The sequence below is a fragment of the Pristiophorus japonicus genome, chromosome 8 (assembly GCF_044704955.1).
Source record: "Pristiophorus japonicus isolate sPriJap1 chromosome 8, sPriJap1.hap1, whole genome shotgun sequence".
NCBI lineage: Eukaryota > Metazoa > Chordata > Chondrichthyes > Pristiophoridae > Pristiophorus > Pristiophorus japonicus.
Window position 1 is genome coordinate 36,520,475 of NC_091984.1, and position 23,212 is coordinate 36,543,686.

General features: G+C 45.5%; 1 protein-coding gene across 2 annotated transcripts in view; it reads left to right on the top strand.

Annotated features, from left to right (window-relative positions):
* The window catches only part of tie1 (tyrosine kinase with immunoglobulin-like and EGF-like domains 1), a 135,897-nt gene that overhangs the window by 92,128 nt on the left and 20,557 nt on the right, over positions 1-23,212 (top strand). For both annotated transcript variants that reach the window (XM_070886674.1, XM_070886675.1), the window contains 7 exons: positions 2,791-3,069; positions 4,971-5,273; positions 6,834-7,024; positions 8,229-8,439; positions 16,432-16,542; positions 19,422-19,612; positions 20,477-20,590. In XM_070886674.1, the coding sequence (XP_070742775.1) occupies positions 2,791-3,069; positions 4,971-5,273; positions 6,834-7,024; positions 8,229-8,439; positions 16,432-16,542; positions 19,422-19,612; positions 20,477-20,590 (1,400 nt within the window). The remainder of the gene's footprint in view (positions 1-2,790; positions 3,070-4,970; positions 5,274-6,833; positions 7,025-8,228; positions 8,440-16,431; positions 16,543-19,421; positions 19,613-20,476; positions 20,591-23,212) is intronic.

Consider the following 23,212-nt stretch of genomic DNA (forward strand, 5'->3'; position numbering starts at 1 on the left):
AGGTATTTTCATTTTCATCTGAAATCATATGATCTATAGCTTTCCATTTTCCTGTTTAAAACCCATATTTCTGGTCAAGCTTACCAATGAGCGCATGAGAAAGGACAAATGGAAGGTTTGAAATCCCCCTGTAAAACACAATTCTGTCACTATACATAGAGCTGTTATTTTGGTCTTCCTCTGCCCTTTTGAAGGTAAAACCTCTGGCACAAGCCAGATGTATGAGAGTCAGGCAAATTGGGTCCTTTGTTTAAAACCCACAGTGTCATATTGAGACCTGCAGATATACAAATCTACATATTCTCTGTTTTGAGCTTTTGCCTACAATTAATATGAAACACCTCATATAGAAAAGTCCCATTTTCATGACACGTTGCTCCTCAAAGGTAGAGTACATAGGCTTATCATTGACTAGCTTCCCTTAGTTGGCCTGTGCACAGAGCAGATTTAAACCATATTAAAAATTGTTTAAAATGGCGGCGGACTCCCAACTAACCCAAGAAACGCCATCTTTTTGCTAAGCCTCATAAAATGTGCAATAGGACAAAGGTTTTGTCTTACGTATGTCACTCTGTTGTTATGTTAACAGAAATGAACAATACTGGAAACCTTCCCTCAACTGTTCGATATAGATCGCATTTTGTCTGACTATTTTAACAAAAACTATTCTTCGGTAGTAGTTGTCACTCTTCCATCTAGCAAGGAAAAATCTCCCCTCCCTCCTGCCAACGTAACAGTGGCCACTACATGGACTACCTTTATTCCTCTGGAATGGGGTAACATCTGTAGTTTGGCAGGGACATGCCAATCACTGCCTTGGATCCTAAGTAACCATGGTTTCATCAGAAGTTCCCATGGAAATCATGGCATTCCAAGGCCAATTTCTGTGTCATGAGAATATAAATTTCATGGCAAGACTGTCCCGGGTTTGGATACATCTCGTTAAATGCAAAATAAATATTTTTAAATACCACCTCGAGTCGAGCTCAACTGATAGCTATTTTTCACAGAAAAAAATATGCATTTCAAAATGTTTCTAAACACAGTTTACAATGGGTTTGAATCTCCCTGTGCTGTTTAGCTGTTTTCAGTAATCACTGCTACTTACACTGCTACTTAACAGCCAGCTGTCTCACCCTGACTGCACACATAGTCAGGTAAAGTACCACACCTATATGATTCTATACACATGCGCCTGCATGCACAAACACTCACACTATACTAGACTCAGAGCTTCGACAAACCATTAAGGAGTCGCTATCAATGAGATTCCACCATCTGCACACATTTCATACCTTGATCACGTCAGGTGGCGATGAGAAAATCGTGTTCCTTGGCACCATTTGGAATCAGAACACTTGATAAATGCTTTTCTCAGTCACCCAGTACACCAAGACAGGCATTGATTCAATAGCTACAATTGGTGAAAGTGGAATACGTAGGCAAAGAATGGCAGAGAAGGCTTTCTGTGTTAAGTGCAGATTCTGCTGTGATTTCCATGCAGCACTGTGGACCCAGGTTGCAATAAATTAAGATAAAAAGACTGCATTTTTCCTTTAAAATTCTTCTGCTTATCAACATGAGGGATGTTGGTGCTTCCCAGATCAAGCACCCAGTATCTGCAACAGTCCCATAGAAAGACTGTTTTATACAGGGCACAGTCCCATCGTATCTCCATGTTACACAGGGCACAGTCCTGTGGTACTTCCATGTTACTCAGGGTATCCATAGAGAATAGAATCGTAGAATCATAGCATGGTTACAGCACAGAAGGAGGCCATTCGGCCCGTCGAGTCCTTGCCGGCTCTCTGCAAGAGCACTTCAGCTGGTCCCACTCCCCGCCCTTTCCGCGTAGCCCTGCAATATTTTTTCCTTCAGGTACTTAACAATTCACTTTTGAAAGCCACAATTGAGTCTGCCTCCACCACCCTTTCAGGCAGTGAATTCCAGATCCCAACCACTCGCTGTGTAAAAAAGTTTTTTCTAATGTCGCCTTTGGTTCTTTTGCCAATCACCTTAAATCTGTGTTCTGTGGTTCTCGACCCTTCTGCCAATGGGAACAGTTTCTCTCTATCTACTCTGTCTAGACGTCTTATGATTTGGAACACCTCTAACAAATCTTCTCTCAACTTTCTCTACACCAAGGAGAACAACCCCAACTTCTCCAGTCTATCCACGTGGCTGAAGTCCCTCATTCCTGGAACCATTCTTGTAAATCTCGTGAACCTTCTCTGCTTTTTTAATTTTCCTACCAAAGTGGATAACCTCACATTTTCCCACATTATACTCCATCTGCCAAATTTTTGCCCACTCACTTAGCCTGTCTATATCTCTTTGTAGATTCTTTGTGTCCTTCTCACAACTTGCTTTCCCACCTATCTTTGTATCATCAGCAAATTCAGCTACATTACACTCGAATTGTACCTTTTAGTTTCTGTCAATTTATTACACTGATTATAGTGCCAAGGTATTACACAACATGAATGTTGTTGTGTTACATAAGGTTATAGTGCTATGGTAGCACTCTGTTACACAGGGACAGTGCAATGTGATGTACGGCACATATTACAATTTTTCATTTTACCCAAAATACTTTCGCAGAATATTCTGCTTTACCTGGGTGTAGTAGCACAGAGTTACACAGGGTTTCAGTATCAAGGCACTATCATGAGTCTCCCTTGGTTCAGTACCATGAAATTTCTTTGTTCAATTATGAATTATGAATACCCTAGGTGGGCCCTCTTTGAGAGTCAGTACAATGTAAATGAAGAAGTTGTTCTGTCTGTGTAGGCCCACCATCTCCCAGAGGCCTACAGACCATACCGTTATCCCTGACCAGCATATACTTGAAGTGGCTGCCGCCCCTCAGTGCAAAGGCAATAAACAAGTACACCATCGAGTACCAGCAGATGGAGCCTCCCAGCGAGCCCACGTGGATCGATACAACTGCTGGAAATGAAACTGTCAAAGAGCTGAGTCCCAGCACACGCTATCAGTTCCGTGTTCGTGCGCAGTCTAATGTGGCAGGTGAATGGAGCGCTCCTGTCACATCTTGGACCTTCAGTGACTGTAAGTGATATTTTTCCTGTTTCAGAGTTGCCGTCTTTGGCAGTCTCTCTCTGTTGAGCCCTCTCTCTTTGCTGCTTTTGCTATTGCCAATTTTCTCATTCTCTGATGGAAAGAAAGATAAGTCCTAAATATTTACCTTATGATCAATGCTAAAAGTAGACACAGGTTGCTCTGATAATCTGCAGTCCTTTCAGAAACGAGGCCTGGACCTGGATTTGCCGGGGCCGAGGCCCGAATCCTTGAATTTTTCATTCTTTTTTCAAGTAGCCCCCAGGCAAGGGGGTATCGGGGTGGGGGGAGTATCTGCACACATCTTCTGAGGAGGACTAGGCACCCCACCCCCCCATTCCATCACCACTTGCTCAGCATTTTTCTGCTAAACTTTCTGGCCTCATGTGAATGGTGGGTATCCCTAGTGGTGTGGTGCCACTCAGTGGGATGATAATTAAGGGACCTCCCCCTGACCCTTCAGATGTTGGTGGGCTCAGCAGCAGAGGTCTGGGACAACATCAGCTCACATTCACTCCGAGATGCGTTTTCCTGTGGATTTTCAGGGCCAGTCCCTTTTTAAATGGCTGACCACACGGAGTTCATATCTGTTTGAAAGGGCAAGGACACAGGCATGTTCCTTGAAGCAAACCTGATCAGGTTTCCCTGTGTGCCTCCAAACCCAAGCACCCGTGAGTGAAGCCAAACTGCCTTCAGCATCCTTGATGGTCACTGACTTTATTCTGCTTCCCTCAAAGTGACCTGATCTCCTCCAGATCAGCTTTTCTTCTAACCAAAATGTTGCTGCATTTTCCTTTAAACATTTTTCAGTGTAGTTGTCCTGCATATTGTCAAAAGCTAAAGGCAGCATGTAAACAGTACAATTGTGCCGCTGTTTTGCTAACTGGTGAATAAATGCTGCTTATGTGCTTGCTAATTATTATGCCCGGTTATCTCATGCTGAAGTAACACCACCCAGCCTCCCCACTGCCCCCTAGCTGACAGGCTCAGATCTGTCAAGACAAGACAGAGCAGGGCCAGCAGTGGGAGGACTGTTTCAACATAGAACCAATTTTAAATTTATGCAGAACTCGATTTGCTTGGATCACTGGCATATCCATAACAAAAAAACTGAACACAAGCACCAAAAATGTACCGTAGCTTCATAATATATCAAAGAGGTAAACTCTTGAAAATTAAATTTTAAAAAATTACACCTAGCTTTCTTGTACGCGCAAGAATCCTGTTATAAAGAAAGAAGGGCTTGCATTTCTATAATGCCTTTCACAACCTCAGGATGTCCCAAAGTGCTTTACAGCCAATGAAGCACATTTTTGAAGTGTCGGGACTTTTGTAATGTAGGAAACATGGCAGCCAATTTGCACACAGCAAGATCCCAATAATGTGTTTGTGACCAGATAATCTATTTTTTAGTGTTGTTGGTTGAGGGATAAATATTGGCCAGGGCTTCCCTGCTCTTGTTTGAAATAGTGCCATGGGATCTTCTACATTCACCTGAGAGGCTCATCTGAAAGACAGCACCTCCAACAGTGCAGCACTCACTCAGTACTGCACTGAAGTGTCAGCTATAATCTATGGTCAAGTACCCAGAGTGGGACTTGAACCCACAACCTTCTAACTCAGAGGCGAGAGGGCTACCCACAGAGCCACAGCTGATACCTGGGAGGCAGGTATTTACTAGTAAACTGAGGTGAAATTGTCTCCAATAGATGCGAGCATGGGAATCAAAGTGTTTATGTATCCAGAATATTGGCATGACACTCTGTTCCCTGAGAGCTTTACCAAGATGTGTACTTCTCTGCCCAACAATAACCCTGGACTCTGGGGGAAGTCTGCGATTGCCTTTGATAAACTAAATGAATGATTATTCTCTCCCTTATTTTTAACCCCAGCTATTCCGCCAGCACCTTACAATGTTAAGGTATCAAACATCACCGACACATCTGCGGTGATCTCTTGGGTGGTACCGCAGAAACATGCCATCTCTTCTGTGGTTATAAGGTGTAAAGTCTACGGGGCTGCAAAATATACTGAAGTCACACCGATCAATTTGGCAGAGATGCCAACTTCAGAGTACGTCTTGCACAGGTTGCAGGCCGAGACCCCCTACCTAGTGGAGGTTTTAGCCAAGAACAATAAGGGAGAAAGCAAGCCAAACCCAATGAAAGAACTTCGAACAGCAGAAACTCCACCAGGTAAGAATTGTTAGAACTCAGCTAACTACAGTGCACATCTGGATATGTGCACATACATATGGATGTAGAATTATGTATGTGTATATGGGCATATATTACTAATATTCAGCCTGTATATGTGTTAAGGGCATCAGGCCTATCTTTATCTTTTCCTAACACAACAACTTTCATTTCTAAACCGCCTTTAATGTAATAAAATATCCCAAGGTGCCTCATTAGAGCATCATCAGACAAAATTTGACATCAAGCCACATAAGGAGATATTAATCAGGTGCCCAAAAGCTTGGTCAATAAGGTAGGTTTTAAGGAGCACCTTAAAGGAGGAGAGAGAGATAGGGGGGCAGAGAGGTTTACGCAGGTAATTCCAGAGCTGAGCAACTACACAGCTGAAGGCACGGCCGCCAATGGTGGGGTGAAGGAAATCAGGGTTGCACAAGAGGCCAGAATTTGAGGAACACAGAGTTTTCGGAAGGTTGTAGGGCTGGAGGGGCAAGGCCGTCAATGGATTTGAACACGAGGTTGAGAATTTGAAATTTGAGCCACTGCCAGACTGGGAGCCAAAGTAGGGTGAGCAGGAACTTGATCCCAATCAGGATACGGTCAGCGGTGCTTTGGATGAGCTGAATGAAATAATAGGAGAGGTGGGAGGTGCGGGTTAAGGAGGGCCTTAAAGGATGAGAAAGGCTGAAAGATGGAGGGGGATAGGCATGTAATTCCAGAGCATGGGGCCTAGGAAGCTCTGGGCTCGGCTGCCACTGGTCGGGCAAAGGAAACAGCGGGTGCATGAAAGGCCAGAGTTGGAGACCATTTTGGGTTTGGGTGGGCGACCATTTGGGCGATATATGGGCGAAATGCTGAAAGTAGCGCTCGCCGATAATCTGGGCGGTATTTGGGCATTAGTTTCCATTATAAATAGTATTCTGGGCATTGCACGAGTGATGATCAGATTTTATTTTTTTTAAATGGGCGGGCGGTTCAGCTGTATGCCGAAAGTTTTGCCTGCGATAAATGGGCGATAATCGGGCGGCAGTTTCCATTTATCATCAAAAAGAACGGTGAACTGAATCTCGGCGATTATATGGACGCTAAATGGGCAGTAAATGGACGGATATATACCGAAAGTCTAGCCCTAGATTCAGCTTACTTGAGTGGGTGCAATTTGTGCTCTGGATCTCACCTGAGTAAAAAATCCATGCAGAGCAACTGTATTTATTTAATTACAGACTGGCTAACCTCAAAATTACATGCCTCTGCTCCTTGACACAGATTCCTGCAGCTTCAGAACTGATCTTCATTGAATGAGCTTAGCTATGCAATGGTGCTTTGCAGAAGGTGCACTTGCACAGTCGGTAACACCCAGAATCCTCACAAGTCCAGCAATGCCATAAGCCAATTGTTGCGCTTGCATTTGCTTTGTGGCTTCGTGGAGGATTTCCTTGTCATTTGGTTGTACAGCTGATTGAAGAGACCCAAGGACATGCGAGGAATAAGAAAGGGATCTTTCCAAGTTACTCAAAAGGATTTCTGTTTCCTCACATCGGATCTGTTCCTTTTCCTCAGCTACTTCTAGTGTGGTTCAAGTATTGGGGATTTTGGAGCAGCCCCTTGGTGATGATCAGCAGCTCTTGATGGCAATCGTGGGCTCAGTGTCCGTGACCTGCATGACCATCCTCCTTGCACTCCTGGGCCTCTTCTGCGTACGTAAAACCCTCTTCCAGCGCCGCCGAACCTTCACTTACCAGTCTGGATCTGTAAGTAGCACTCAGGTTAAGTTAAATACATAGTGCAATTTGCTAGTTTTATTCAAATTCAAATTTCAAATTAAAGCTTATTCCATGGAAATCTGGCAATGTTGTTGCTTATGATTCCCTACTGGTTGTGCACATGCATATTTAGATTTGTTGCTAACCCAGGACTGCCAACCAATAGGATTTTATCATGAGCATCTTAACTTTGGCCATTTTTAATTGGCCTTTCACAATACCAGTTCAAAAGCCCGCAAGCTCGTTTCACTTTATCTTTCTCTCTTTCTGTACTTTTTCCTGCTCTATTCTCACTCTTACTTGCCTTTAGAGTTTGCTTTTCACATCTTTCTCTGGCAGACGAAGTAGTAGAAGCTAAAACGTAGGGCATTCAAAATGAGGCTGAATGTAATAAAGGAAAATGTAGAAGGATGAGCTTCGATGGATCAAGTAAGCATTTTTCATCCTTGACTTTTATTACGTTTTCTCCTTTCTGCCCCTGAAGCCTGCCTTTTCTTTCTCTTTTTTTTTCCTTTTCTCTTTTTGGTGCTAGTCTGCCCTTTGTTTTTCTACATCTTTGTTGACCAGCAGGTTTCTAAACAAGAGCAGCCTTGAGGAAACGGTACAAGTTGAACAGGCTGTTAAAAAAATATCTGGCTTCAACAAAAACTATGTTGGTCACTAACCTTAACATGTAAAGGGTCTTTTGTCTGTCAATCCATGAATCTCCTGACTTTTTTTTAACCACAGACCTTACCTGTCTTTTTAAATGAAACGTTTGCACTCTGGAGCTTGACATTAAGAGTGAGGGTAAGTCTGTTATTGTCACTGGTTCCTTGCACTGGTTCACACTGAGACTGAACCATAAAATCAGCTATATTGTCACTTGCCGCATGGAGCCGACTGGTACTGTTTAAACTAATTTTATCTGCAACAGATCAAAGTTAACCTCAAAGCATTTATCCCATTTCTATCATATAGAACTTTATTATAGGTCTGTGTTGTTTGAGGAATAGATTCCATGTTGAAATTCTTTCAGATACGTACTTTCATATTTTTAATTGTTATAACTCATTATCCTGGGGTAAACAGATCAGTTTAGAACTTGCATGAACCACTTAAGTCTCTGCTGTTGCTAAGACGTGCTGTATAACCAAAGGACAACAAAAAGACAGCAAGTAGGTAACCTTTAGTTTTATTTGTTTGTTTTGAGGGTGAAGAGACAGTCCTTCAGTTTAATTCTGGAACTCTGACGCTCACGCGCAGGCCAAAGCCACAGCCCGAGCCCCTTACCTACCCCATCCTACAATGGGATGACATCAAATTTGAGGATGTTATTGGAGAAGGAAATTTTGGGCAAGTCATCAAAGCTTTGATTAAAAAGGATGGACTGAAGATGAACGCTGCAATTAAAATGTTGAAAGGTATTTCTTTATTTAAAATTTAAAATGGGGCCTATGGCCTGGAGTTTCTGCACAATTGTGATGTTTTTTTCAGTGCCAGATATTGGCATAGCCGATGATAAAGATCCTGGGATTCTAAGCGCAAATTGCAATCAACGCAACTCAAGTTTCCGAAAACTTTTGCGCTAGTTTTAAATACATTGTGCTAGAAGCCGGGCCCACCCACAAAACTCGCCACACCCCGAGGGTGAATTCATCACCATCGGGAGTTTCCACCAATTGCGCTCGTTTGCAGTCCTTTGAGGAGACTCTAAAAATCAAGCTGGATCTTTTGTGCGCAAGGAAGCACATCGGTACATTTTGAAAGATTTTGAATGAAATTGTTTTCAGGATCCAAAATTGGCCCAGAGGCCGTCCCCCTCCTGCAGTGGTATACCGCCGTACGCTGCTCCCTCTGATGGCCCCGGCCTGCTGATGGTCTTGCAGGCTGGGACCGCGCCGCTGCATGCTGCTCCCTCTAAATGGCAAACAATAAATCTATGACTAGCGCATCAAGTGTAGAAGCAGTAAAAACGAGTCTTTGACCACGGAATGGCATGGTACAACTATTGTGTTCCTAACACAGTTGAGACTGCACTCAGGGAGGTTAAAGTAACAGTGACCTCAGTCTTTATTAAGACACTCCAGATTGAGGAACAGGCCTTAAGGGCCGGCTTATATACAGTGCTCCCAAGGGATGCTGGGATCCCTTGGGACTTCAGGGGATGCGCTCCCTGGTGGCAGAAACATAGGAGAGCATGCTTTACAGATACACAACATCACTCCCCCCCCCAAAGTCAAAGTGGAAACTATTTACAAGGTGAGGTGTTCGGGAGCCTTTCTTTCCCTGGTGGACCGCCTCGGTACAAATGTCTGTTCTGGTGTGTTGGCTGTGCGCTCGCTGGGCTGCCGTGTTATTGGCCCTGCAGGGCTGCTGGGTGAGCCTGGCCTTGCTGGACTGTTGGGCGTGATGGGTTCAATTTTCTGCTCCGGGTGGTGTCGTTGATCCTTTGGGTGTGTGTTGTGGGCTCGAAAAAGGTGGTGTCTGCTGTGGGTTGTTCAGGGCAGTCTGTGAAGCGCACCCTCATTTGGTCCAGGTGCTTTCTGCAAATTTGTCCATTGTCTAGTTTGACGACAAACACCCTATTTCCTTCTTTAGGTATCACCGTGCCCGCGATCCACTTGGGACCATGTCCATAGTTTAGCACATACACAGGGTCATTCAGATCAATTTCCCGTGACACAATGGCGCGACCATCGTTTACATTTTGTTGCTGCCGCCTGCTCTCTACCTGATCATGCAGGTTGGGGTGAACCAGTGAGAGTCTGGTTTTAAGTGTCCTTTTCATGAGTAGCTCAGCCGCGGGCACCCCTGTGAGCGAGTGGGTTCTCGTGCGGTAGCTGAGCAGTATGCGGGACAGGCGGGTTTGGAGTGAGCCTTCTGTGACTCATTTAAGGCTCTGTTTGATGGTTTGTACGGCCCGCTCTGCCTGCCCTTTGGAGGCTGGTTTAAATGGGGCCGAGGTGACATGTTTGATCCCATTACGGTTCATGAATTCTTTAAAGTTGGCACTGGTGAAACATGGCCCATTGTCACTGACCAGTTTGTCAGGCACGTCGTGGCTGGCAAACATGGCCCTCAGGCTTTCAATGGTGTCGGTGGCGGTGCTTCCTGACATTATTTCATTCAATCCATTTTGAAAAAACATCCACCACCACCAGGAACATTTTACCGAGAAATGGGCCTGCATAGTCGACATGGATCCTCGACCATGGTCTGGAGGGCCAGGACCACAACGTAATGGTGCCTCTCTGGGCGCGTTGCTTAACTGAGCACACACGCTGCATTGCCGTATATAGGACTCTAAGTCAGAGTCGATAGCAGGCCACCACATGTGGGATCTGGCTATCGCTTTCATCATTACTATACCTGCGTGTGTGCTGTGGAGATCCGAGATGAACGTCTCCTTGCCCTTTTTGGGTAGCACTATGCGGTTACCCCATAACAGGCAGTCTGCCTGAATGGACAGCTCGTCCTTTCGCCGCTGGAACGGCTTGATTAGCTCTTGCATTTCAACGGGGATGCTGGCCCAGCTCCAATGCAGTACACAGTTTTTTACTTGGGACAGCAGGGGATCTTGGCTGGTCCAAGTCCTAATCTGGCGGGCCGTGACAGGTGATTTATCATTTTCAAACGCTTCCATGACCATCAACAAGTCTGCGGGCTGCGCCACCATCAACAAGTTTGCAGGCTGCGCCATTTCCACCCCCTTGGTGGGCAATGGTAGCCGACTGAGAGCATCCGCACAGTTCTCGGCGCCTGGCCTGTGGTGGATGGTATAGTTATATGCTGATAGCACGAGTGCCTACCTTTGTATGTGGGCTGAGGCATTAGTATTTATCCCTTTGTTTTCAGCAAACAGGGATATGAGGGGCTTGTGATCGGTTTCCAGCTCAAATTTGTGGCCAAACAGGTACTGATGCAATTTCTTTACCCCGAACACACAAGCTAATGCCTCTTTCTCAATCATGCTGTCAGCCCTCTCGGCCTTAGACAAGCTCCTGGAGGCATAGGCGACAGGTTGCAACTTCCCCGCAATGTTAGCTTATTGTAACACACACCCGACTCCGTACGACAATGCATCACATGCTAACACAAGTCTTTTACACGGGTTATACAATACAAGCATCTTGTTGGAGCATAAAATGTTTCTGACTTTCTCAAAAGCAATTACTTGTTTTTTTCCCCATACCTAGTTCTCACCTTTACGCAATAACACATGTACGGGCTCTAAGAGGGTGCTTAACCCCTGTAGGAAGTAACCTGTGGTGTATGTAGCACACAGATCACTGACTCCACACAGTCTGGTGTTAATCTAACTGCTGTGACCTTCGTCCTTTATTGTTCAGCTCCAGAGTGCCTCTCAGGTGTGGTGGTCAGCCTTTTATATTGCCTGTTGCAGGTACTTCCAGGTTTCCCACCACAGTGCCCTCTGTGGTGTACCATTGTGCTTATATTACATTTAAGGTACCAGGACGATACACACATCAATACATAACATTACCAAAATAGTTGAGGAATCCCAGGAACGACCGCAGCTCCGTGATGTTCTGTGGCCTGGGCACATTCCTGATAGCCTCTGTCTTGGCGTCAGTGGGCCGAATGCCATCCGCCGCGATCTTTCTCCCCAAAAACTCCACTTCTGTTGCCGTGAAGACGCATTTCGACCTCTTCAGCCGCAGCCCTACGTGATCCAGTCACTGGAGGACCTCATCCAGGTTTTGTAGGTGCTCGACGGTGTCCCGGCCCATGACCAATATGTCGTCCTGAAAAACCACCGTGCGTGGTACCGACTTGAGTAGGCTCTTCATGTTTCTCTGGAAGATCACTGCAGCCGACCGAATTCCAAACGGGCATCAGTTGTTGATGAACAGTCCCTTGTGTGTGTTGATGCAGGTGAGGCCCTTCATGTAGGCCAAAGTCAGGTCGAGCTTGGTGAACATCTTGCCTTCTGCCAGCGTCGCAAATAGGTCATCTCCCTTAGGTAGCGGGTATTGGTCCTGTAGCGAGAAGCGATTAATAGTTACTTTATAATCGCCGCAAATCCTGACCGTGCCATCACTTTTGTGTACTGGAACAATCGGGCTGGCCCACTCACTGAATTCCACTGGGGAGATGATGCCCTCGCATTGCAGCCTGTCCAGCTCGATTTCCACTCTTTCCCTCATCATGTGAGGTACCGCTCGCGCCTTGTGGTGAACGGGTCATGCCTCTGGGACCAAGTGGATCCGCACCTTCGCCCCGAAAAAGCTTCCAATGCCTGGCTCAAAAAGGGAAGGAAATTTGTTGAGAACCTGGGTACATGAGGCCTCAGCGACATGTGATAGCGCTCGGATGTCATCCCAGTTCCAGCTGATTTTGCCCAGCCAGCTCCTTCCAAGCAGTGTGGGGCCATCGCCTGGAACAATCCAGAGTGGCAGTTCATGCACCGTGCCCTTGTAGGTGACCTTGACCATGGCGCTGCCCAGGATAGTGATAAGCTCTTTGGTGTACGTTCTCAGTTTCCTGTGGATGGGACTCAGGGCTGGTCTGAGTGCCTTGTTGCACCACAGTCTCTCAAACATCTTTTTATTCATGATGGATTGGCTAACGCCAGTGTCCAGCTCCATGGCCACGGGTAAGCCATTCAATTTTACATTTAGCATTATAGGTGGACGTTTCAGCGAAAATGTGTGCACCCCGTGTACTTCAGCATCTGCCTCCTCTCTCTGAGACTCGAAATTGCTTTGATCCACCTTGGACCGATCTTCCTCTGTCACGTGGTGGTTAGCAGGTTTTGCAGAGCTTGCAGCTCGTCTGCAAGCTCGTTAGAGGTGACCCATTGATCCACAGCTCTTGCAAACATATCTTTTGAAGCGGCATGAATAGGCTGAATGGAAGCCTCCACAACGCCAACAAGATGTGAATTGCCTTGCATTCACCTGAGGCCTGCTGGCAGTTGCAGACTGGTGGTTTCTGCCCTGTACATTTCTGCTCGCAAACACAGTTCCAGTTAATTTATGAACATTGCTAGCACTTGTGTGCTGAGAGATTTGTTTGGTGTTATCACTGGTGGACATAAACGCCTGTGCTATCGCAATGGACTTGCTGAGGGTCGGTGTCTCTACAGTCAAAAGTTTTCATAGGATGGTCTCGTGGCCAATGCCCAGTACAAAAACATCTCTGAGCATTTGCTCCAGGTAGCTATCAAACTCACATTGTCCTGAAAGTCGCCTTAGCTCGGCGATGTATCTCGCCACTTCCTGACCTTCAGATAGCTGGCACATGTGGAACTGATACCTCGCCATCAGCACGCTCTCCCTCGGGTTAAGATGCTCCCGAACCAGTGTACACAGCTCCTCATATGACTTATCTGTGGGTTTCACCGGAGCCAGAAGATTCTTCATGAGGCTGTAGGTCGGTGCCCCACAGACCATGAGGAGGACCGCTCTCCTTTTTGCAGCGCTTCCTTCTCCGTCCAGCTCATTGGCTACAAAGTACCGGTCTAGCCATTCAATATAGGCTTCCCAGTCCTCACCCTCCGAGAACTTCTCCAGGATGCCCACAGATTCGTATACTCGTCGCCAGTTGTTGTGTTCCTAACACAGATGAGACTGCACACAGGGAGGTTAAAGTAACAGTGACGTCAGTCTTTATTAAGACACTCCAGAGTGAGGAACGGGCCTTCAGGGGATGCACTACCTGGTGGTGGAACATGGGAGTACATGCTTTACAGGTACACAACAATATCACATAATGTCGCGCTATAGCGATTCCGGTACTATGCTCACGGATGCACCAGTGTCAACTTCCATGGGTATCCTGGTTCCTGCGACGACTACTTGGATGACAATACTTTGCGTATCGCTGTTAGATACCTTTCTTGCCCCTGATGATGACAAGCTCCTGAAACTCCTCGTCCTGCTGCTTCTCTTCAACACTATGTAGTGTCCGGCGATTTCTATTTTTAGCATTGCCAGTCGGTTTACTCTTCTGTTGACACACCTTCAAAACATGCCCAGTTTTCTTGCTGTTGAAACACTCTGCCTTCACATATGGACAGCTTTGAGTGATGTCCTGTCTCAAGCACCATAGTACGACTTCAATGCACTGTTACCTTAGCCAGTTGCTGAGGCCTTGGGGCCCAACTGCCTTTTACTTTTAGACTGCAGCCGATTCACCTCTGTTGTCTGACGCCTGGAAATTACGCGAAATTCTCAAGAGTATTGGTTGGCCATATCCATCGACATGGCTGTTGAACAAGCTAACTCAAAAGTCAAGTTAGGGGTTGTCAATAATTTACTTTCGATGCATTCATTTTTCAACCCACAAATAAAGTGGCCATGGAAATCTCGGTCCTGCAAGTTTCCAAACTGACAGTGAATCGCTAGCTTTTTTAAAGCGATAATATACTCACTGATACCCTCGTCATTTAATTGATCGCGTGTTCCAAAATGATAACTTTCAGCAATTTCCAGGGGCTCAGGCCTGTAGTGCTGTTCTCCTTCAGTGGCGTGTCCTATGGTTTGGCGGGATCAAGCACATTTTTCAGGGTTTCATACACCTCGGGGCCTGCTTCAGTCAGAAAAATAGCCCATTTCCTTTCTAAAACCACCCGGTTACAGTTTACATCATCAGGGACTTCGACGATATACAGTGAAAAACATTTCTAGTCATTTTACATATGCTCCGAAAGTCTCTGGCGACGGAATTCACCCAAGCGCCCGATTGTTCCCATAGGCGTGGCCATCTGGACTCTGGCAACGTCGACAGTTTAAGCACATGTGACCGAAATTTACCTTGGACTTTTAAGTTTTTCTGAAAAACGAAGAACCTCTAACAGCCCCTCCATCAATTGGCAGGAGTATCCTCCAACAAAAATTTCAACTAGGGAATCTGGAAATCACATCCTCATCGATTGAGGAGACATTTTTTTTAAGCAGCGAGTTGTTATGACCTGGAATGCACTACTTAAAAGGGTGGAGCAAGCAGATTTAATACAACTATCAAAAGGGAATTGGATCAATACTTGAAGGGCAAAATCTTGCAGGACTATGGAGAAAGGGCAGGAGATGGGGACGAATTGGATAGCTCTTTCAAAGAGCCAGTCCAGTCACGATGGGCTGAATGGCTTCCTTCTGTGCTGTATAATTCTATGATTCTAAAACCAGAAAATTAAATGGGGCGCTAAATGGGTAGCAATTGGCGTAAGCAATTTCTGTCCATATTTCTAATCAGTTATACCCACTTTATGCGTGTTTATTGAGAGCAGTTGATTCAAAAATCTAGCCTCCTTCATCTGCAGGTAGGAAGTAGCTATGCAAAAACAATATTGTCCCGTACAATAGCCACAAGTCACATGTGGCTAATTGAGAATCCAGATGCGGCTAATTTAATTCCTGATGAGTAAATTATGGGCCAAAAAGCACGGTCTCTTGGGGCGCATACGATGCGAACACGCAACTGTAGAGGCCCCACAAGTGCAGATTTTAGGCCGCAATGCGCATGCGCCTAAAACCAGCATTTCCAATCTATCAAAATGTCTTTTGACAGATCCAACGCATCCCCGAGAGAAAGGCCTTCTCAGGCGGAGAATTGGGCTATTTGCCCAACTCTTGCCCAGCGACTGTCCTTCAAACTCTTACGCCTGGTAAAAGCAGACGTAAGGCTTGCTTTTACCAGCATAAGAGTTTTAATAGATAGAAAAAATAAATATTATTACTTATTTTTATATTAAAAACCCTGTCTATGAAGGTAAGTTTATTTTTAACACTATTAAAACATTTTTTTTTAAATTTCAATAAAATAAATTTTTCTCTACAACATTTAATTTAATGCAATTTCTATTAATTTAAAAGAAGTGAAGTTTTTTTAAATTTATGTTTGTGTTTTAGTTGATTTTAGGGGTATTCTCATTGATGGTAATGGGAGGTCAGAGCTCTTATAACTATGAATAAGAATACTACATTGTGATTGGTGGTCCAGACCCATGTGATCCCAGGATACGCATGCGCTTCTGGAATACGTGGGGCCCTACGCTGGACTGTGCAGCTAGGCCTCCGACCACAATTCTTGGTCCAATAAATGAGTAACAGACACCTTCGTTGGGCAAGTGATCTCAATCTTCATATTCACATGGCGCCTGCATGTGAACTTGAACCTTTTTGTGTGTTTGTTGGTGAAATGGTAAGACGAAAAGAGTGCGTTTTTGAACATTGCTTATGCTGTATTTCCTTTGCTACTGAATGGTGATAGATGTTTGTTAAATAAATATGCACATGTGAAGTACTTTACCTATACTGGGTAAGTGTATGTAAGGCATGTTTTTTTTACTAAAACTGGCACTGGTGGATACAACGGTGTCATGGTAGTCATGTCTGACAGCGGTCACTATGCTAAAAGTTTGTAACAACATTGTGTGGTACTTTACACAGAATTTGCCTCTGAGAATGATCACAGGGACTTTGCAGGAGAGCTGGAGGTTCTGTGTAAACTTGGGCAACATCCCAACATCATCAATCTGCTGGGAGCCTGTGAGAACAGAGGTAAGAATTGAAACCCCAAAAAATTCTACACAAATGTCAAACAAAACAGACTACAGGACTCAGCAATATGAAGGAGGGTCTGCCAAAGTATATCAAACTATTTGAGGGTGAAATTGCCCCGTGGCCCATCAGGGGTCGCTAACCTTCCCGGCTCGGTGCAGGTAACTCCTGGGTCCTGCCCCCGGCGTGAAATTGGCCTTTGTGACCCGGGAACGAGGAGGAGTGCTGCCTCGGGCACTCCAATTCATTTTGGGGGCGCACCCGAGATGCTGCCGCGGCACTGAGGTCAGCGCCGCACTAATCAGGTCAACGCTTCGCAGCTGCTCCACTGAGCGCTAACGCGCCACAATGCCCCTGCCTTTAATTTAAAGGGGAGGGCTGCTGTGAACTCTGCAGCCTCTTTGGTGAGCATGACTGGGCCACCAGGGGCACTTTTGACTGGGCAAGTGGCCCGGCACACAAAAGGCAGTGCCGGGCTGCATTATGGTGGCCCGGTTGAAACGAGGGATCAGTTCCTATGGACTGGAGCGTAGCTAATGTAACACTACTTTTTAAAAAGGGAGGGAGAGAAAAAACGGGTGTTAGCCTGACATCAGTGGTGAGGAAAATGTTGGAATCAATTATTAAGGATGAAATAGCAGCGCATTTGGAAAGCAGTGACAGGATCGGTCCAAGTTAGCATTGATTTATGAAAGGGAAATCATGCTTGACAAATCTTCTGGAATTTTTTGAGGATGTAACTAGTAAAGTGGACAAGGGAGAACCAGTGGATGTGGTGTATTTGGATTTTCAAAAGGCTTTTGACAAGGTCCCACACAAGAGATTGGTGTGCAAAATTAAAGCACATGGTATTGGGGGTAATGTACTGATGTGGATAGAGAACTGGTTGGCAGACAGGAAGAAAAGAGTCGAGATAAACGGGTCCTTTTCAGAATGGCAGACAGTGACTAGTGGGGTGCTGCAGGGCTCAGTGCTGGGACCCCCAGCTATTTACAATATACATTAATGATTTAGATGAAGGAATTGAGTGTAATATCTCCAAGTTTGCAGATGACACTAAGCTGGGTGGCAGTGTGAGCTGTGAGGAGGACGTTAAAAGGCTGCAGGGTGACTTGGACAGGTTAGGTGAGTGGGCAAATGCATGGCAGATGCAGTATAATGTGGATAAATGTGAGGTTATCCACTTTGGGGGCAAAAACACGAAGACAGAATATTATCTGAATGGTGGCAGATTAGGAAAAGGGGAGGTGCAACGAGATCTGGGTGTCATGGTACATCAGTCATTGAAAGTTGGCATGCAGGTACAGCAGGCGGTGAAGAAGGCAAATGGTATGTTGGCCTTCATAGCTAGGGGATTTGAGTATAAGAGCAGGAAGGTCTTACTGCAGTTGTACAGGGCCTTGGTGAAGCCTCACCTGGAATATTGTGTTCAGTTTTGTTCTCCTAATCTGAGGAAGGACGTTCTTGCTATTGAGGGAGTGCAGCAAAGGTTCACCAGATTGATTCCCGGGATGGCAGGACTGACATATGAGGAGAGACTGGATCAGTTGGGCCTGTATTCACTGGAGTTTAGAAGGATGAGAGGGGATCTCATAGAAACATATAAAATTCTGATGGGACTGGACAGATTAGATGCATGAAGAATGTTCCCAATGTTGGGGAAGTCCAGAACCAGAGGACACAGTCTGAGGATAAGGGGTAAGCCATTTAGGACTGAGATGAGGAGAAATGTCTTCACTCAGACAGTTGTTAACCTGTGGAATTCCCTACCGCAGAGAGTTGTTGATGCCAGTTAATTGGATATATTCAAGAGGGAGTTAGATATGGCCCTTACAGCTAAAGGGATCAAGGGGTATGGAGAGAAAGCAGGAAAGGGGTACTGAGGTGAATGATCAGCCATGATCTTATTGAATGGTGATGCAGGCTCGACGGGTGAATGGCCTACTCCTGCTTCTATTTTCTATGTTTCTATGTTTCTATGTTTCTATGTAACAAGAACGTCAGCTGACAATAAAACATGGCGGCCCGGGGCACAAACGGCCTCCCCTTTAAGGGATGCCCCAGGCGGATGTCAGCGCCCCACAAAGCAGGCACAGACATTGGCTTGTGCCAGCCTGGCGTCCCGCAGGGCAATTTTCCCTGCGGGGCGTAAAGATGTCGGCGCTGGGCGGTGAGGGGTCGGCGCGTGCATGGCGATGACATCATCACTGTGTGCGCACCGATCCGGGGCGCAAAATGCGGGGCACGGTGCTAACTGCCAATCGCCCTCAAAATCCCAGGTGCCACCGTCGCCCGCCCATGGTCGAAAAGGGGTTGCGCGCCATTAGCGTCTAACAGCGGCGCTAATGAGGCACAAAAAAGGGGCAATTTCGGTCCCTATGTATTTTCAAATACAGGTTAGAATGGGACTCGGTGCACAGATTTGTACACAGCTAGCCTTCATAATCATAGTTAACTGCATTTGTAAATCTCAAAAGTCTTTCAGACTCACACATCTTTATATTTATTTGAGATGGTATCAGTGAGTATGTACGAGTCAGGGGTTAGATCAGGTAGTGTGTAAGAGTCAAGATTTGGTCAGCATATGTGCAGGGGTCAAAGGTTAGGTCAGCGAGTGTTCAGGAGTTATGAGTTAGGTCAGAGAGTGTACACGGATTAAGGGTTAGGTTCGGTCATGTATAGAAGTTAAGGGTTAAGTGAGAGAGTGTGCAGGAGTCAAAGGCTAGGTCAAGAAGTAGGCATGGATTAAGGGATAGGTCAGAGAGTATGCAAGAGTCAAGGGTTAGGTCATAAAGTGCCAAGCGTCAGTCACAGTAACTTTGTGGCGTTATCAGATTCTGATGTGATGGCTTAAATGTGTCTGTTGTATGACTGACCAGGTTACCTATACATCGCTATTGAATATGCCCCATTTGGAAACCTGTTGGATTTTTTACGGAAAAGCAGAGTTCTGGAAACAGACCCAGCATTTGCAAGGGAGCATGGAACTGCATCAACGCTGACTTCGCAACAGCTGCTACAGTTTGCATCTGATGTGACAAAGGGAATGCAGTATCTGAGCGAGAAACAGGTGAGCAGTGGTATTAAAGGTGTTTACATATTTTATTTATTTACTTGGCATCATTATGGTGTCGACTGATGAGAATCTTAATCATTGTGAGTGTGCATGTTGGCAGTGTGTGTGTGTACGTGTGTGTATGTGTGTGGTCCATATATTCAAACGTGTGTGCGTGTGTGGTCCATATATTCAGACGCATCTGTATACAGTTGCCCACTGGATGTGTGTACATGTCAGTGTTCACTAGCTGTATATGCACAGGTTGTACATGTGAACTTGCACCAGGTATGTATGTACTCACAAGCTGTGTGGGTGTGTGTGTGTGTATGTGTGTCTGTGACTGCATGTGAGTGTCTGCAGTGTGCAGTTAACTGTATGAAGATGAAGGGCATTGTTTGAAATTCTGTGTACTGAGTTGGCGAAGGTTTTAACCTGGGTGTGAAAGTGTATGCACTGTGAGTACTATGTATGTGTGAATATTAGGTATATATAAAATAATGTAGTTAGCTGAATTGTCATGCATAGTGTGCTGCTATAATAGCTGGCCATGTGAGTGTGAAGAGGTATGCAATGCTGGATATTTGGTGTGTAGTTTACTGTATGAAAGTGTGCACTGGCTGCAGGTGAGAGTCTGAGATGGATTTGTGAAAGTGTGCAGTGAGTTGTTTGTGTATGCTTGCTGAGAGTATGTGACTGTATGGCCTGGCGCTGAGTGGATATGTACATGTGCGTACATGCTCATAGTGAATGTGATGGCAGAGTGAGTCTAATATACTGAGCTTCAATCCCACTAGGATTGTACTCTTTGAGCTTTGATATGTCTATATATTGCTGAAGTACTCTTTGTTTCCAAGTCTTATGCAAAATTTCTCTCAGTTCATTCATAGAGATCTCGCAGCCAGAAATGTGCTAGTGGGAGAAAATCTCGTGGCTAAAATCGCAGACTTTGGGCTGTCGCGAGGGGAAGAGGTGTATGTGAAAAAGACCATGGTAAGATTTAATAAAACATTTTATCCTGCAGATTGTTAGCTTATTTCTCCCTCATTAAAGCCTCCTGTGAATCCTGTGACCATATTGTTCTGCACTGACAATGACTCCAGGACTTGAGCATATTATCTGGGCTAACACTTTAGTCCACTGCTGAGGAGAGTTGCATTGTCCCGAATTCCATCCTTCGGTTGAGGTGTTAAACTGAAGCTATATCTGCTTGTTCCTGTGGTTCATATGGATGCTAATGATCCTGTGGCATTATTCGAAGGAGAGCATGGAATTCTCTTGGTGTTCTGGTCAACATTGTTCTCTCAACCAACACAAATAGATTAGGTGATAATATATCTCATCTGTGTGTGGGATCTTGCTGTGTGCATATTGGCTCCCTAACACCAGCTCCTCAATTTCAAAGTGCTATATAATTGTTAGATTTTCTTTCTTATCATGAAGAATTTATTACATTTTCGTAACCTGCCCTGTAATCATAACATAAGAACATAAGAAATAGGAGCAGAAGTAGGCCATATGGCCCCTTGAGCCTGTTCCGCCATTTAAAATGATCATGGCTGATCCGATCATGGACCTGGTCCACTTCTCCGCCCGCTCCCCATAACCTCTTCCATTATCGTTTAAGAAACTGTCTATTTCTATCTTAAATTTATTCAATGTCCCAGCTTCCATAGCTCTCTGAGGCAGCGAATTCCGCACATTTACAACCTGCTGAGAAAAGAAATTCCTCCTCATCTCAGTTTTAAATGGGCGGCCCCTTATTCTAAGATTATGCCCCTAGTTCTAGTCTCCCCTATCAGTGGAAACATCCTCTCTGCATCCACCTTGTCAAGCCCCATCATAATCTTATACGTTTCAATAAGATCATCTCTCATTCTTCTGAATTCCAATGAGTAGAGGCCCAACCTACTCAACCTTTTCTCATAAGTCATCCCCCTCATCGCCAGAATAAACCGAGTGAACCTTCTCTGAACTGCCTCCAAAGCAAGTATATCCTTTCGTAAATATGGTAACCAAAACTGTACGCAGTATTCCAGGTGTGGCCTCATTAACACCCTGTATAACTCTAGCAAGACTTCCCTGCTTTTATACTCCATCCCCTTTGCAATAAAGGCCAAGATTCCATTGGCCTTCCTGATCACTTGCTATACCTGCATATTAACCTTTTGTGTTTCATGCACCAGGACCCCCAGGTACCGCTGTACTGGAGCACTTTGCAATTTTTCTTCATTTAAATAATAACTTGCTCTTTGATTTTTTTTCTGCCAATTTGCATAACCTCACACTTTCCAACATTATACTCCATATGCCAAATTTTTTCCCACTCAGCCTGTCTATGTCCTTTTGCAGGTTTTTTGTGTCCACCTCACACATTGCTTTTCCTCCCATCTTTGTATCGTCAGCAAACTTGGCTACGTTACACTCGGTCCCTTCTTCCAAGTCGTTAATATAGATTGTAAATAGTTGGGTCTGTTGCGGTGGATTGGGCGGAGGAAATCAAGTTTGATCCAACGGCCATGAAGGTGGAACAGCAATGCACTGTGGAGTGTATAGGCCATGGCAGAGCACGAAAGACATCATGGACTTCCACTGCAGCCAACGAAGTCTTCAGTTGTACCAAATTTTGGGCCACTGAAACCCGGCTTCTGCGGAGGAGAGAGTGGGATTGCCCCTGTGCACCGGCCTTCCCACTTTAAAAGCATCTATGCACAGGTTTGTGCTAACCATCATCCAACATACCAAGTCCTGCGGCGATGGGGGAGGGACGAAGCGACAGGTGGAGGTGATCACTGGGAGTCATAGCCTCAAACCTGCACGTAGGCGGCCTGTGGGCAAGTGGTCGCTCGACTCTGTATCCAGGGCAGCAGAGGAACCCGGCAGCACCCCAGGCGACTGAGCAGCCCTCTTTAGGACAGCACTGCCCACCCTTTATAAGGGAGGGGCCGAGAAAAGGTGGACCAAACATTGCCCGCCCTTCCATTAACTGGCCAGTTTACCGCGGCTGGCAGTTCAACCCATTCTGCGGTCGAAAATACAGCAACAGTCGAAAACTTCATAACACAAGAAAACTTCTTCTCGGACAATGGAACGTTCACACACTCTTAGACAGAGCTGACACTACAAGACCGGAAAGAAGGACTGCCCTTATTACAAGAGAGCTGCAGCGTTATAACATCGATATAGCGGCTCTGAGTGAGACAAGACTTGCAGAGAAGGGCTGCATGAGTGAACTAGGTAGTGGCTACACCTTCTATTGGAAAGGCAAGGCAGAGAATGAGAATAGGATCCACGGAGTTGGCATAGCAGTGAAGACTTCTCTTATGCAACAGTTTTCGAATCTGCCTGAAGGGATTAACGAAAGACTTATGAAACTGCGTTTCCCCCTGAATGCCAAGTGCCACATCACCATTATAAGTGCTTATGCACCCACCCTTCCAAGCCCCGATGAGATGAAAGAGAGGTTCTATGAAGATCTAGACAGACTGGTCAGGTCCACACCTGCTGGGGACAAGTTGATCATCCTGGGTGATTTCAACGCACGAGTTGGAAAAGACAGCAAGCATTGGAAGGGAGTCATTGGACAGCACGGCACAGGAAAATTAAACAGTAATG